Genomic DNA, 16,114 nt, shown 5'->3' with positions numbered 1-16,114 from the left:
TTATTTGCTAGAGGGAGATAGTAATATCTACCTATGCTCGTGCCGCCCACCATACACACAGTTTACTATGGAAGTTTTAGTTTTATTGAATTTCATTTGTTCGAAAATTCTACTTTCTAAGTTTTAAGAAGGTTGAAATTCCATTGACACAGAATGTCCATTGTAATGTACATTGGGCGGCACAAGGATAAACTTCTTTCTCACAGCCTTTGCTCTTGCAGAACTGTACCTAAGTAGAGCTGAAGTGCTAGGTTAAACTCTTAACAGTTAATTACTGTGTAATTCCTGGTTGTATATATTTATAATGGTACGTCAATATCGAGCCAAGAAACGACCAATGAACATGTTTGTCTCACTCTATCAGATAAATGTTACACAGCTCTGTCGTTGATTTGCTCGGTGTGGACGCACTAAAGTACGAACGTTGACTTGCCACGCAACTATCTTGTTTTCATACAACGAAACTTGTTTGGGCCCGTCCAAAAATGTATGAGCAGTTTTTGCATTGTTGCAAGAAGTGAAATATTTTTATATATTTTAGGTGGTGGTTAACTAGGCACACGGTCATCAGTTGATGGTTCCTACTCGTTGTGCTCATGTTTTTGGCCAGCATTTTGTAGAATTGGCACAATTACCTACATTTGTCTTCCGTTATAGTCGTCGCTTTTCAAATAAAGCCATTTTATTATGCAAAATTGAACTTTGACGTCAGAGAGATCACATTCTTAAAATGCCAGAAATATTTTTCAATATGGCTGCTTTGTTCAAATTGCTAATATATTTTTTTGCATTAGGTCTATCTAAGTAGTATTCTATTATATTATTTTAAGATTCACATGGAATAGATCAACTTTAGATGTTGCGGAAAGTTTCCAAAAAGCTGGAAAAGTTCTCTGAAATTTCAGGAAAATTGACAGGAACCAAAAGAAAATGTTGAAGTTTGATATGGAAAATTTCGATTTCCATGCAAAAAAGTTAGAAGTGTCCGATATTATTGCATGTGGAAATTTCACAATTTTTGAAACTTTCCAACGGCACATTAACGATCGGAAACCGCTAAAAGAAGGCTAAAACCGTTAAGTCGGAGGTTCCCAATCTTTTACAGTCCGCAGCGTACTTGCAAGTTTACAATTTCACCGGGGCACCCTAACCTCTAGCTAGGCTATTGGAAATAGATAGGCAACATGGTGTGAAGGATTTGCCTCACGTCACGGGCGCCCCAGGGCGCTGCGGCGCACAGTTTGGGGACCCTTGCGTTAAGTCATTTTACACCGACCACCATTTTGATCGAGTAAATCATTGTAATTGTGCCATTATATTTATTTAAGCATAGTGTGATGTAAATGGAAACCAAACGTATATAGCTTTAATTATTGTAGTTTATTTGTGATAAGTGAGATAGCGTGTATCTTAGTTGAGGTGAAATTGCATGTTTTATTCCGTTGTTCCTTTAAAGTTAAGATACATGTTCATATATTGATACGTCGGTGTCAAGTCGTTAATTTAAATGCAAGTGCCGGCAAATAAAGGAACGCAGCTATGAGAAAGAAAGAGAAAGATGTCTAGACATGTAAAACACATTGTAAAATTGCATCTTTTATTAGAGAGTCGCCGGCCCACTGCGGCGTACGATAATGTCGATACCTTACGTAATATACCTATCCCTAATACTCGTACACATGTTTTTGCATGCACGATTATGAGAAACATGTGCGAACCCACATAAAGTTTAAATGTAGATTGTGGATTTGTGGCTGTGCGCCGCAGTGGGCTACAAGATTTTAATACACTTAAGAGCTATGAAAACTCTTTGTAGGTACCTATGGTTTTTTTCTCGAGTGACCCTTTTCATTGCTATTAAGTGTAGGAAGTTGTGAGCGTTTCTCATAGAACGGCCGGTGTGTTTTATGTTATTGCCAGTGCAATCCAAACGGGCTGCCTATTATTGTGGGGGTCTTATTTTACTCGATGGAATTTAATAAAAAATGTATTTAAATAGCCACGTAATTTTATTTACGCTTGACCCAAAGTGATATATAAAATTCTATAACTAGGCATGAATATAATCGCGGAATACAATAGGTATAATGCATCCATCTTATCGCAGATTGATATAAATACCTATTTAAATAGTAAGTACACTATTTAATGTAAATCTACAATATAGCAAGCCGAGTTTGCCGCATATAGAGGAATCAGGAACAGCGGGTAATTGGGAACAGTGACATTTAGAGTAGGTGTACCTACTTCTAATTGTACTATTCAATCTTGAATATGTTAACACAAACGTCAAGTGCCCCACTGTTAGTACGAATAACTTGCACTTTCGCGCTTGCATTCCGATGGATGCGAGAGAGATTGGTTCAGTTTCGAATGAACTGAAGGTGAATGAAAATTCTGTTTACTTGTTAGTTGTTGAATCAAAAAGGGAATCGTTAAATATGGTGGCCAGTGAGATGGGGAGGAGTTTTGCCAATGGATTTTTGTTTGTAGCAAGTAAGTCCCTACCTACTTGCATACTTCATTTTCTAATACTATATTCTCGATCACATTTTGTTTTTAAATGACTAAGCCAAAAAGGAAACGTTATAATTACAACTTTAGCAGTGTATAATTATGTATGTGGATGGGAACTGATTTTTTGTGTCATGTAGGTAGGTTTTACCTAGTGGTCCTATTCGCATTCGATGTACAAATCGAAACAACTGAGCCAGTTTTGATATAGGAGTTAATCGACTCTACAGGCATATTTTAGCAGATAATTCCTGTACGATGCAGTAGGTATGTATTTATATTTTAGGCTTAAAATTTGGATAAAATAAGTTGATTCCTTTGCTAGTTGGATATTTAATGTTTGTTGTATAAATAAATAGATCTTTACCACCAGCTATGATTCAAGTCGGAAGCGATTCTCACCAGTCTCACCACTGTTTTATTTTTCAGACATGCTTAACACAGTGGCCATAGACAAACTAGTGGTTCCAGAGCTGGTGCAAGCTGGCAACGCCACCATCTTGGACTGCCATTACTCTGTCTTGGATGATAAGTTTACTCTGCAATGGTTGTTCAATGGAAGTGAAGTGTATGAGTGGAGGCCCGGGACGGCGCCTAAAGTTAGCGACATGTTGGAGGAACGGCTGGATCTGGATTATAAAGTTTCAAGTAAACAGTTATGGTATTAAAGTTAAAGGAGAGAACTTTATCTCTTCGCTTTCGTACACGCAGAATGAATATTTTCATATACCACTTCCATAGGAAATTCCACGCCCTTTTTCCCCCCTTAAGACATGATTTCCGGGATAAAAACTATCCTATGTCCTTCTGGGGTTCAAACTATCTCCATTAGAAATTTCATCTCAATAAGTTCAGCGGTTAAAACGTGAAGAGGTAACATATAGACTGACAGGGTTACTTTCGCATTTATAATGGCCGGTTTAGATTCGCGGCTCGGTGGCTCGTCTCGCGGCGCGTCTCGTGTGGCTCGCCTCGAGCGCGTAAGCCCGTCGAGCTAATGATTACACTCCCGTCTCGCGGCTCGGCTCGTGGCTCGTAAGCTCGTCGAGCTAATATATTTTAAACACTAACGGCACGGCATAAGGTTTATAACCGAATGACAAGCCGAACGCGAGTGTAAACGGAACCGCGTGTCCCGCGCGAGCCCCTTTGGCTCGTGTCAAAAAAACCGCTCCTCCACGCGAGCCGAGCCACGAGCCCCCCGCTTACACTCGCGTCTCGTGGCGCGGCTCGCGGCTCGGCTCGTGGCTCGCGCGAGAATGTAAACCGCTTTTAATATATTGTACCTACATTCCACAGATGTAAGCACTCGACAGCAGCGTAGCCCGCTGCGCATCGTACAAGCGGCCCCGGAGTTAAGCGGCGACTACACGTGCCGCATCCGACACGACTCCGGCGCCAACGCGAGCCAGACCGCGACGATGCTGGTCTTCAGTCAGTTGACTCTTTATTGTGAGATAAGAAACTCTTTGGATGTTGCACGTGTGCAAATGTGACTGAATTACTTTCATATGCCACATCATTGAAATAAGTGCAAGATGTACTTGAATAGCTGTTTGCCAAAATGTCAATATCAAAATGAGGATTCTTTAAAATAACGCACACTAGTTGGCAGCACTGAGATCATCAGAGAAGAGATAATAGAGATATACTTTGGCGTCTAGTCGAGATGGTTTAATCATTATCACCGACAGAAAGCTTTTTTTAAGTGAATGGGGTTTCGTCAGTTACCTACCAAAGAAAAATGACGTGGTCCTTCGAGCCGGATATTATCCATTCATAAATGGAACCAGCCTTTAAATTCCTACGAAAATCGGAAGAGTTTTTCAATGATATAGGATGCAAACGAGCACCAGAGGGGATGTAAGTGCGTTGCCGGCAGTTTAAGATAGGCGTATGCCCTTTCCTTGAAGGTTTCATGGTCGTAACGGCACGGCGGTAGTTTACGAGCATTTCGTTTTGTGAAAATATTGGTTATTAATGTTTTCAGGCCCTGAGAGCGAGTTTGTTTTGGACGTGCAACCTGAGGGCGACAACAACACGTTGAACATTAGATGCATGGCGCGCGGACTCTACCCGCAGCCGGATTTAACTCTCGAATATAACCAGTAAGTTAAAAGCCTACTTTTTACACGACTACCGAAGTAGGACTTAACTACCTACATTCCTTTTTAGGGCTCCGTAGCCACATGGCAAAAAACGGAACCCTTATGGATTCGTCATATCTGTCTGTCCGTCCGTATGTCACAGCCACTTTTTTCCGAAACTCTAAGAACTATACTGTTGAAACTTGGTAATTATTAGATGTATTCTGTGAACCGCATTAAGATTTTCACACAAAAATTGAAAAAAAAAAAACAATACATTTTGGCGGTTCCCCATACCTACTTAGAACTGAAACTTGAAAATATTTTTTTATCAAATCCTTACGTGTGGGGTATCTATGGATAGGCCTTCAAAAATGATATGGAGGTTTCTAATATCATTTTATTCTAAACTGAATAGTTTGCGCGAGAGACACTTCCAAAGTGGTAATATGTGTGCCCCCCCCCTGTAACTTCGAAAATAAGAGAATGATAAAACTAAAAAAAATATATGATGTACATTACCATGCAAACTTCCACCGAAAATTGGTTTGAACGAGATCTAGTAAGTAGTTTTTAATACGTCATAAATCGTAAACCGCAATTTTATTAGGTATGTTACTTACTGCTACGGAACCGTTCATGAGCGAGTCCGACTCGCACTTGGCCGCTTTCTGTTGAGTAAAATTATGATATTGACAATTTAAGATGAAACGGGAGCTGAGCTAAAAGTCAATTTTGAGATTTCAAGCTGAATATACCCGTCGCTCTGACGGGGCGTGAGAGACTGTATTTGTGTGTGTAATGCACGCACACAGATGCGTACGCTTGCACCCGCGCGCGCCTCATTGCCGACAATTTGCAATGTTATTTTTCGTGCGTTACTGCCACGAGGCGTTCACTTATTACTTACTGTGTTGCGATTGAATTTTTTGACCCGGCTTACGTTTACGGAACTCGATAATCTTTCTACTACTGTGACTTGGCTTTGTTTACTTGACTTTGCTGATCAGCTTATTGTTTTGGACTCCGTGAGTTGTGGTTACCTATTGGACCGCACGCAATTCATCTATCTTTATTCAAGTAATTAAGCGTAATTAGCCGAAACCTTTATAAGAGTGTAATTCATAAGAAGTACATAAGATATAATTTATGTACTGGTTTGCTGTTAGCTTTTAATTGTATCACTTTACATATATGTTACTCAAATAACTAACACGGTTACACTGTTGTAAGAACATTATTTTTCAGGTAGGCCTTATTATATAGGCATATTTGCTATAGGCCTTATTACCTCCTAGTACCTTAGTAGTACTAGTACTACTACGGAAATTGATTCAAAGACTCAAGACTGACTTAAGTCGCAGTAGGGTGTAGGGTTTTTTCTAGGCTTAATGAGTTCGCTGAAGCTTATTTTTTATACTTAGCGCACAGAACCACTAGTTTAACAGTATCAGCTCTAACCACATGTCACCATTTTGTCCTTTACGTAACAAACTCAGGGGCCCAGAATATCCGATGTACCTATCAAATCAAGGTTCTGTACCAAATAAGGCCCGGTTATTATAGTTCGTTATTTTTTAGCATTAGAAAGAAGGTAAACAATCATGACGTGTCTTTTTATTAATAATTATTGAAAAACGCTTTCAAAAATTAGTTTATATTACTTATGAAAGCAAAAGAATATAAAAAAGTATATGATTAATACATACATACATACATACATACAATCACGCCTATTTCCCGGAGGGGTAGGCAGAGACCACGGATTTCCACTTGCTACGATCCTGACATACCACTTTCGCTTCCTTCACATTCATAACATTCCTCATACACGCTCGCCGGTTTAGGGTGCTCTTGCTCATTAATATGATTAATATGATTTATAATTCTAACATATTTGCTATGACTTATTTTTCAATGGTAATTTTTAATAAGACATGTCAAAATCTGTTACCTTAATGCAAAAACTAGGGTTCCGTACATAAGTCCGACTCACGCTTGACTGCACATTTCTAATAGGTTTTCCTGTCATCTATAGGTAAAGAACTATTTTGTGTATTTTTCAATATTTTAGACCCAGTAGTTTCGGAGATAAAAGGGGGTGAATGGTCATTTTTTGGCTGTTTTCTTAAATAACTTCGAACCTATGTATTTTAAAATTATAAAAAAAACATTTCCATCTTTAGGTCACTAATTTACATATGTGTACCAAATTTCAACTTAATTGGTCCAGTAGTTTCCGAGAAAATAGGCTGTGACAGACGGACAGACAGACAGACGCACGAGTGATCCTATAAGGGTTCCGTTTTTTCCTTTTGAGGTACGGAACCCTAAAAACGAACTTTAAGCGTGCTAACTTTCAAAATTTCATTTTTTATAAGATAGTAAAAGTAGATGGGCAAAAATTTTGCGTCCATGTCCACCAGTGAGTAAGTGATTGAGATACCTAAACATTTAACTTTATAATGTAAAATGATATAATTTACTAACCTACTCGTTTAATTTCAGGTAGGTTGAATAAGGAACCAAGTAACCATGGGGAGGAGCAGTATTTACTAACATTTTCTTTTTGGGTCTTCAGAGTGTATCGTTTCCTTTTTTTTGCACATATTACACTTAAATATATATTCTCTGTGTAAACCCTTACGTCTTTCAATGACAAAGGCAAGATCAGCAAATGTACAATTTGTATGATCGTGCCTGATATTTGAGATCACAGAAAATAAATATTTTAAATCCACTATTCTGCGACCTTCTAAAATTTTGTTTTATCATGATTCATGATCAAAAAGCTCGGATTCAATAGTCATATCAAACGTCGATTATGCAGTTGATGATGAGCTTGCATTTTCTACCATTGGTGCTGCAAATGCATCAACCGGTGGCGATAAACTTTGCCCTCTTGTAAAACAAATTACTATTGTGATTGTGTCCAGCAAAAGGCCAAAATTCGGTTTACTTTCCTGTTTAAAATATTACTAATTTATTCATATTTCAGATTAGGTACATAGGTAACTGTCTGAATGTTACAATGCCAGCTGGCAAATTCTATCACATTTGTTTGTTTGGTAGTCATGGTAACATTCACTTACATTGATATCCTTATTAAGATCTGTATCTTATTATCCAGACCTTAAAATATTGCCACCGTTGCCCTTTAAAAAAATACTGTTTAAATAATTGGCTACTCAAACAATGCTTCTATAGTATAAATAATGACTACACAAAAATGGGTAGTATTGTATATAATGCACGAAATAAGGCCCGATTCTTAAGCGGGTTTAAATTTTGAGGCCATGTCCGCTAATACTATAGACAAAATATCAAGTTTAATAAACACAAAAAAAAAAACATTGATGGGCCTTATTTTATAATTTAGGCCTTACTTTGTAATTTAAAGTAGAGTTAGGCCAAGAAAAATCTATAGCGATTTTGATAAAACACGCAGTGCAAGTATTATTTCAAACGTCGCTTCTATGAAATTATGACATATAAATAACACTTGCACTGCGTGTGCTATCAAAATTGCTGTAGACTTTTCTTGGTCTGACTCTAAAATATTCTTTATTACACCACAAACATAAAAACAAATTTAAAAAAAACCGGCGAAGTGCAAGTCGGACTCGCACACGAAGGGTTCCGTACCATTATTTATAAAAACGGTCACCCATCCAAGTACTGACCCCGCCCGACGTTGCTTAACTTCGGTCAAAAATCACGTTTGTTGTATGGGAGGCCCCACTAAAATTTTTATTTTATCCTGTTTTTAGTATTTGTTGTTATAGCGGCAACAGAAATAAATCATCTGTGAAAATTTCAACTGTCTAGCTATCACGGTTCGTGAGATACAGCCTGGTGACAGACGGACGGACGGACAGCGGAATCTTAGTAATAGGGTCCCGTGTTTTACCCTTTGGGTACGGAACCCTAAAACCGATTTACAATGTAGATAAAGGTAGCAACAGGCGGTCTTATCGCTGTTAGTTCTTATTCTTCGTTTGTTTAGCATTAAGGGGCCCACTGATTAACAGTCCGCCGGACGGTATCGGACTGTCAGTTGTTCGGAACTGTCAAAATTTTGTTCTAACTGACAGGCCGATACTGTCCGGCGGACTGTTAATCAGTGGGCCCCTTTAGAGTGAAGGTGACGTGTCTTTTTTAAGCATGCAATCGTATAATTATTTATTAGCTTTTTTTGTAATAGTTATGTACTTAGTGGTTAATATTAGTATTTACTATTTTTTTTTTCAATAATGCTTAAAAACGAAGTATAGACATGACAACCAAATATTAACGCCATTGTAGGGCAGGATATACAGAACATGAATCATTTGTACTGTCACGCTCCGTGATTGTTGAGCCATTTAGGGTTCTAGCTAAATTGGACATTCCATAGAGCACGAGTAAGTATGGAACAACCAATTCAGCTAGGACCCTAAATTGCTCGACAATTACGAAGCGTGCCTGTAGGTACCTAAAAATTTTGTTAACCCATTTTAACCATGCAATAAAATATTTTTGATTTTGATTTCTAATTTGAAATATTAGAATCAAAAAGTTCATAATAGATTGTATATCATAACTACAAAAATGTGTTCCCTACTCTCAACCCAAAACCCCTTGTATCTTAGGATCTAGATATTTTCACACAAGACGGTTTATCGATAACTTCTTACATCACTAGATTATCGACATTAAATGTCGACTATTGCCCATCACTTTTCTGGCTGTGTACGTATTTAGAAACTTGACTCCGCCCCTAAAATTAGTGCGATAGGGACAACTGCAGCTGAGGCGAAAAATCCTGCGTAAAAATGACAAAAATCGAGGTTTCGTAGTCCTCTTTTTCCTCCCCCAAAACTTAACCAATCATAACCAAATTTGGAAATCTAAATGATTATGAAATTATCTGTGTCGGACCGTTTTGCTTTTTTGGCTAATTGATATCAGTTTTGAATACCACGCCTCTCATTGCGGCATAGTCTATTAGGCCATTTTGGCCGTTTTTGAAGGGCTCTAGCGCCTTAAAAAACAAAAATATCAAAAAAAGCAAAACGGTCCGACACAGATATTGACAATATTAATCTGTGTTGAAAAAATCATTGCTCTAGCTTCAAAAACCACGGAGGAAAACGAGGACTACGTTTGTATGGAGGAATGACCACTCCTGTTGGCTCTTAAATACGTTTACCTACCTATTTGTGATTTACCTACGTGTGCGTTGTAAAACTTATAAACATGAGCGCAACTACTGATGTGCCGTCGGGAACTTTTCAAAATTGCGATATTTCCACATGGCATAATTTCGGAAACTTAAATTTTTTCCCTGAAATTTCCGAGAACTTTTTGGAGTGAATACCACAAGCACAGCGAGTCCCTATACTAAATAGTAGTGATTTGTGGTTACCGTTCCAGCTCCCCGGTGGCCCAGCAGCAGCGCGTATGGCGCTCAGGCGCGTTGTTCTCAGCAGAAACTTCCACCCGCGTACGCGCGCACCGCGGCCGCGCCGTGTGCCGCCTGCAGCTGCCGCTCGCCGGCTACGCGGCCATGCGCTCCTACGTACCAGGTGAGTTTCAACCTTTGACCGCCAAAGTGTAAGGCCTGAGTGGACGCTCGAAGCGGAGCGTTCGGCGGGGCGTGCAGCGTGGCGCCGGGCTCACAAGTGATTTGAGCAGCGTGCCTAAGGCCGCTCCTATAAGTTTGTATTTGTTTAACATGCACGCCGCACGCCCCGCCCCGCTGCACGCTCAACTCGAGCATCCACTCAGGCCTTACACAAAGACGTTAACTGACGCGCGCGGCTGTCTACAGCCCAATATTCATCGCAATATGCATCTTTGACCGGTTGGTTAGACAGTTAACACCACGTCGTCATTGCTCTCGCAAATTTATTCCAAAACATAGTTTTCGGCTGTTGTCAAAATGTGAAATTAACTCTAATATAACGTTAATAGTCTGTGCTATTGAGTGAGAAGTGAATAACGTTAAAAAACCTTAGAACTGGAGCAATTTGATAAACAAATAACAATATCTACGGACGGGTAGTGCCGCGCAACGTATCACACAGTGCGTCGGTCTGCATGCAAGTCCCGCGGTTACGCGCGAGACATAAGCTCTAAAGTCGCGCGCCCGGGCTCTAAGGTTTTGTTGTACAACCGCCGCGCTGGTGGTGTCAAAGATTATTATATTATAGACTGCGCGCTAGCCCGGCCTCTGTGTACTCGCCTCTGAGAGACTTTGTGTGCTTCTTAGAATATATTTTATTAATTTTGTGGACGATAAACATGAAGTGTTCCGGTTGCTTTAAGACCTGCGCCATCGCTAGCTGCATGCGATGCACTGCCTCACCGTGTGATAAAGTATTCTGTAGTCAGTGTGTGAACCCCGCCTTATTATCGCTAGATCGAAAGAAGGGCTGGAAATGCCCCGACTGCAGCGCTGCGCAAAAAAAGGGAGGGGATAACAGTACGACCCCGATCCGTTCCGTTAACGAGGACCAGAGCATTACTATGCGTAAAAAAGAAACTTCGAGTAATTCGTCACAAAATGATATAAAAGAGCTGGTTTCTGAAGTAAAATCTTTAACAAAGGAAATTCAAGAATTAAAGAACCGGCTGGAACAATCGTCGTCGTCTCTTGACCGCTGCCATGAAAGGCTTGACGAATTAGTGAACGCTCAGAGAAGCTCCGATGCCCGTTTGGAACGTATCGAGCAGAGGGGTGAAAGCTGGGCTGTTAAACTTCAAGCGTTTGAACGTACAGTTGCAGATGGACAGGCAGAGCTGGCCGTGATGAAGGCGGAAAATTCACAACTTCGTGAGGAACTTGAAAAAGTTAAACAGAGCGCCGATTTCATTTCTGACCAGCACGACGAACTCAAGAAAACAGTAAATGAGCGCACAAGTCAACCTATAGACCCCATCCAATCAGAAAGCTTCAAAACCTCAATTGAACTAAAAATTGACGCCTTAGAACAGCAGGCAAGACAGTGCAATCTCGAAATTCAAAATCTCCCAGAGAAAAAAGACGAGAATCTTGTTAATTTGTTGGTAACTCTAGGTGAGAAGATAAGATGTAGCATTAATCGTAGTGATGTAATTAGCATAAGTCGTGTGCGACCCGCAATGGAGAGCAACAAACCAAAGCATATTGTTGTGAAGCTCAGCTCGCGGGTACTACGGGACAACGTTCTAGCTGCCTATCGCACCAGGAGAGGCCTGACATCCACGGAGCTGGGCGTGTCCGGGCCACAACACACGTTATACGTCAATGAGCACTTAACACTACGCAGAAAGAAGCTTTTTCGGGCAGTGCGGGAAGCAGCGAAACAAGCGAAGTACAAGTACACGTGGATTTCTAACGCAACAATTCTCGTACGCAAAACAGACACGTCACCAACAATTGCAATTCACACAGATAATGACATTAGAAAAATCAAAGGTGATGCTGCACCCATCTCGAATACTAATTGACATATCATTTAGCACTTGCCACTTGTTCATAAGATTATTTTTACATGTTTTTATCTCGTTCTACGAGATTATTTGTTACGTGTTGGGTAGTTTGTGCATAATAAGTATTTTGATTTCTGGGCACTTATTTGATTTTGAAAGTATCTTTATTGACAACTGGACACCATTATACTACGTTCCTCCTTGCTTGAATCATTTTTCATATAATCCTGTTTCGGAAATTATAAACAATAGTATTAAATATACATGTATGTATATACTTGTAGATAAATTACCTGTACAGTGCTTTACAACTTGAGTATATATTATCAGAACTGCCGAGGGATTCGAACTAAACTCCACACATTATTTATGAACATACTATCTAACAATTACGATATAATAGCACTTACAGAAACTTGGCTGGTACCAGAAATATACGATAATGAATTTATTGATCAAAGATATTTAGTTTTTCGATGTGATAGGAATAGAAAAGCATCACAAAAGGAAGACGGAGGTGGGGTACTGATAGCCGTACTGCGTAATCTAAAACCAACTAACATTTTACATAATATGTCCAATAGTAATTTGTCTCATAGTATTGAAAATGTTGTAATAGCCATTCCCAACACTGGCACAAATAAACACCACCTTATCAGTATAACTTACATAGTCAACTCTTCGCCAAAACCTATATATGAACAACACTTTCACGATCTATCCTACCTTCTGAATGATCCCAATAGAGAGAGTTATATCTTGCTCGGCGATTATAATATTCCTACCGCGGACTGGTCTTCCACTAATCAAGCAAGCCTTCAACTTACGGGGTATTCTCCTATATGTTTAGCTTTGGGTAATTTTATGACTGTCTACAAAGCCTCTCAATTCAATTACATTAAAAATCATAATCATAGAATATTAGACCTACTCCTAACTAATAATAAATGTTGCGTCAGTCCTGTCGCTACTCCACTTTTACCATTGGATCCACATCATCCACCATTCTGTGCAGTGGTACCAATCGATATAAAGTGTTCGCCAATGAGGACCAATCCCAGAATTAAATATAACTTTTATAAGGCAAATTACGATCTAATCAATAAAGAAATTGATGAAATAAATTGGGCAGACATACTTAACGATGTACCAGCCGAAAGAGCGCTAGATGGTTTTTATGAGAAAGTTTATCAGATTATAAAAACTCATGTCCCCCAATCCAAACCTAAATGTTCGCATTTCCCAGCCTGGTTCTCCAAATCTCTTATACACATTTACAGAAACAAAAATAAAGCTTGGATAAAATGGAAAATCTATGGCAATATCTCCGATTATCAAATTTTCTCCCTCTATAGAGACAGGTTTAAAAGTGAATGTACTAACTGTTTTACAAGATACAAGAGAGGTGTAGAAGAGAGTATACGAAAAAATGTAAAATATTTTTGGACATACATAAATAATCGAAAAGGTAAAATCGGCATTCCATCTGAAATGTGTTATAAAGACCATTGTTCTAATGACCCTAATACAATTTGTAACCTATTCTCTAACTTCTTCAACTCCGTGTATGAACCTTCCACACTTGATAGTAATACTTGGTTACCGCCTTCTTTTTATTCTAGTAGTTGTGATGTCATTTCTGATATACACTTTACAATTGAACAAGTCGAGCGCTTACTCAAAACTCTTGATCCCACAAAAGGCCCAGGACCAGATGGTTTGCCTTCTATATTCTTAAAACAAACAGCTCCCTCCATAGCAAAGCCTGTACATATCATATTTACAAAAAGCGTGCAAGAAGGAAGTTTCCCACCTATATGGAAATCGGCAAATATAATCCCCATCTTTAAAAAAGGATCAAAACAGGATATAGAAAATTATAGGCCTATCTCAATATTGTGTGCACTGGCGAAGGTATGCGAAAAACTTGTTCATGGCGCATTAAGCGTATTTATGAATAACCAAATCATACCTGAGCAGCACGGATTCACAAGACAGAGATCTACAAATACTAACTTAATGGTATTCACTGAATTCCTATTTGAACATATGAATCGAGCTGCTCAGGTGGATGCGGTATATACAGACTTCCGCAAAGCGTTTGACAGGGTCGATCATAAGCTGCTCCTCGATAAAATAGCTTTTAATGGCATTCGCGGAAATCTGCTCAGATGGTTCCTGTCTTACGTTACAAATAGAACCCAAAGAGTTGTGCTGAATGGTTTTCGGTCGGACGTAGTCGAGGTTACTTCTGGAGTTCCGCAGGGCTCCATTTTAGGTCCCCTGCTATTTAATATTTTCATCAATGATATAAAAACATGTTTCATGAATACTAGCATCTTATTGTACGCAGACGACCTAAAAATATACCGAAAAATTACGAATGCAATAGATTGCAAACTCCTACAAGATGACCTGGATCGCCTGACCGATTACTGTCATGCAAATAACTTAGAACTAAGTATTTCTAAATGCAGCGTAATTAACTTCACTAAAAACAAAAATAAATATAGTTATACATACAAGCTATGTGATGAGCCTCTACAACAAGTAGACCACGTGCGAGACCTCGGAATACTCCTCGACTCCAAATTACACCTAGACCAACATGTTGATATGATCGTCTCCAAAGGTTATAAAATGTTACACTTTGTTACAAGGGCAGCTACAGACTTTAAAATAGCCGCTACTTATACTTATTTGTTTAACAGTCTAGTTCGCCCTAAGCTTGAATATGCAAGCACCATCTGGGACCCATTTTACAATAAATATATTGAAGCTATTGAAAAAATACAATATAAGTTCTTTAAAAATGTCAACTATAAACTGTTCCGAAACAGCAAATTAACGTACAGTAACTTAACATCCAAATATGGATTAGTCTCTTTAAAAAATAGACGAATTTTTCTTCAAGCAATGTTCCTTCACGGACTGTGTCACAACAAATTTGACTGTGCACAGCTTGTCAATAAAATATGTTATATAGTGCCCAGAACTGTTAACCGCCGAGACACGCGCGCGTACCGACTGTTCGCGGTGGCCACTTGCCGCACCAACGCCGGCGCGCGTGCGCCTCTCCGCAGGCTACTTACCACGTATAACCAACACTTTACCCACTTAGATATATGTCATTTACCCGAGATTAAGTTTAAATATGCTATCTTAGATTCCTTTAAAACTCCTAAGTGAAATTTAGGTTTAGTTAATTTAGTTTAAGTTTAATTTAGTTTAAGTTAAAGCTTTGTATCTGCATCTGATCTAAGCAAACTTTTTCATTACATATTTGTTATATTTATAAGGCATGACGTCACTAACTTAGCACATAATTTTGACCTGTTTAAATAAGTAGGTACCTACAATGTACATCAAATAATTATCAGTTTCCCTTTTTTGTGCCAACCATTGCATAATTTTGTTGTAATCCGTGGATAATGTCGTTGGTTATGCATTAAGTTAATTTTAATTCTACTACTAAATGTAACACTGTATTGTATAGCTGTTTGTTATCCCTAAAATGAATAAAATAAAATAAAATAAAATAAAATAAAATATTAACCTTGATCGATTCTAATAAGGTTCATGATAAGGCGCCGCACACGATAGGCGTGGCGTTCAAAGGATTAAAAGGGCGGGGATCCCATCTGGGAGATATGGTGTGATTTAGCTCGACCGCTTATGCGCACTAAACGCTTCACGTAAATAATGGACGCCCCTACCAAGTCATCAAGGTAGGCCCTAAAAGTAAACGGAAGTCTTAGACAACCGCTGGCAGGAAGCTACTATGAACTAAAGTAGTATATTTATTGTTTCAGACAACGACGCAAAAAATTTGCAGAGCAACGCACCAGCCTGCAATTATGCTCCCATCATTTTAAGTATCGCCATGGTAACGATAGGATGCGTTTTGAGGTAACCACGTGTGAAACACTGGATACAATTATGTATTATTAGGAAAAAAACCCTGCAAAAAGAATACTGACAGCCAGCCATGCTTGCAGATACACGCAATTTTTATCTTCTCTAAGGGATCTCTCTTCAATTCAAACAAATAACTTGGT

At 39.0% G+C, this 16,114-nt stretch overlaps 1 protein-coding gene across 1 annotated transcript; it reads left to right on the top strand.

The window, feature by feature from the left end:
• The first annotated feature begins 2,396 nt into the window (after positions 1–2,396).
• LOC134798411 (uncharacterized) lies at positions 2,397–16,041 on the top strand. Its single transcript, XM_063770831.1, has 6 exons — positions 2,397–2,496; positions 2,944–3,162; positions 3,814–3,948; positions 4,505–4,622; positions 10,017–10,168; positions 15,869–16,041. Exons 1-6 carry the CDS (start codon positions 2,442–2,444, stop codon positions 15,967–15,969), a joined length of 780 nt encoding a protein of 259 aa, XP_063626901.1. The 5' UTR covers positions 2,397–2,441; the 3' UTR covers positions 15,970–16,041.
• The last annotated feature ends 73 nt before the right edge of the window (positions 16,042–16,114 follow it).

Source organism: Cydia splendana, chromosome 1, assembly GCF_910591565.1.
Source record: "Cydia splendana chromosome 1, ilCydSple1.2, whole genome shotgun sequence".
Classification (NCBI taxonomy): Eukaryota; Metazoa; Arthropoda; class Insecta; order Lepidoptera; family Tortricidae; genus Cydia; species Cydia splendana.
The sequence above is the reverse complement of the archived record's forward strand: the minus strand, read 5'-3'. Positions and strand labels throughout refer to the sequence as shown.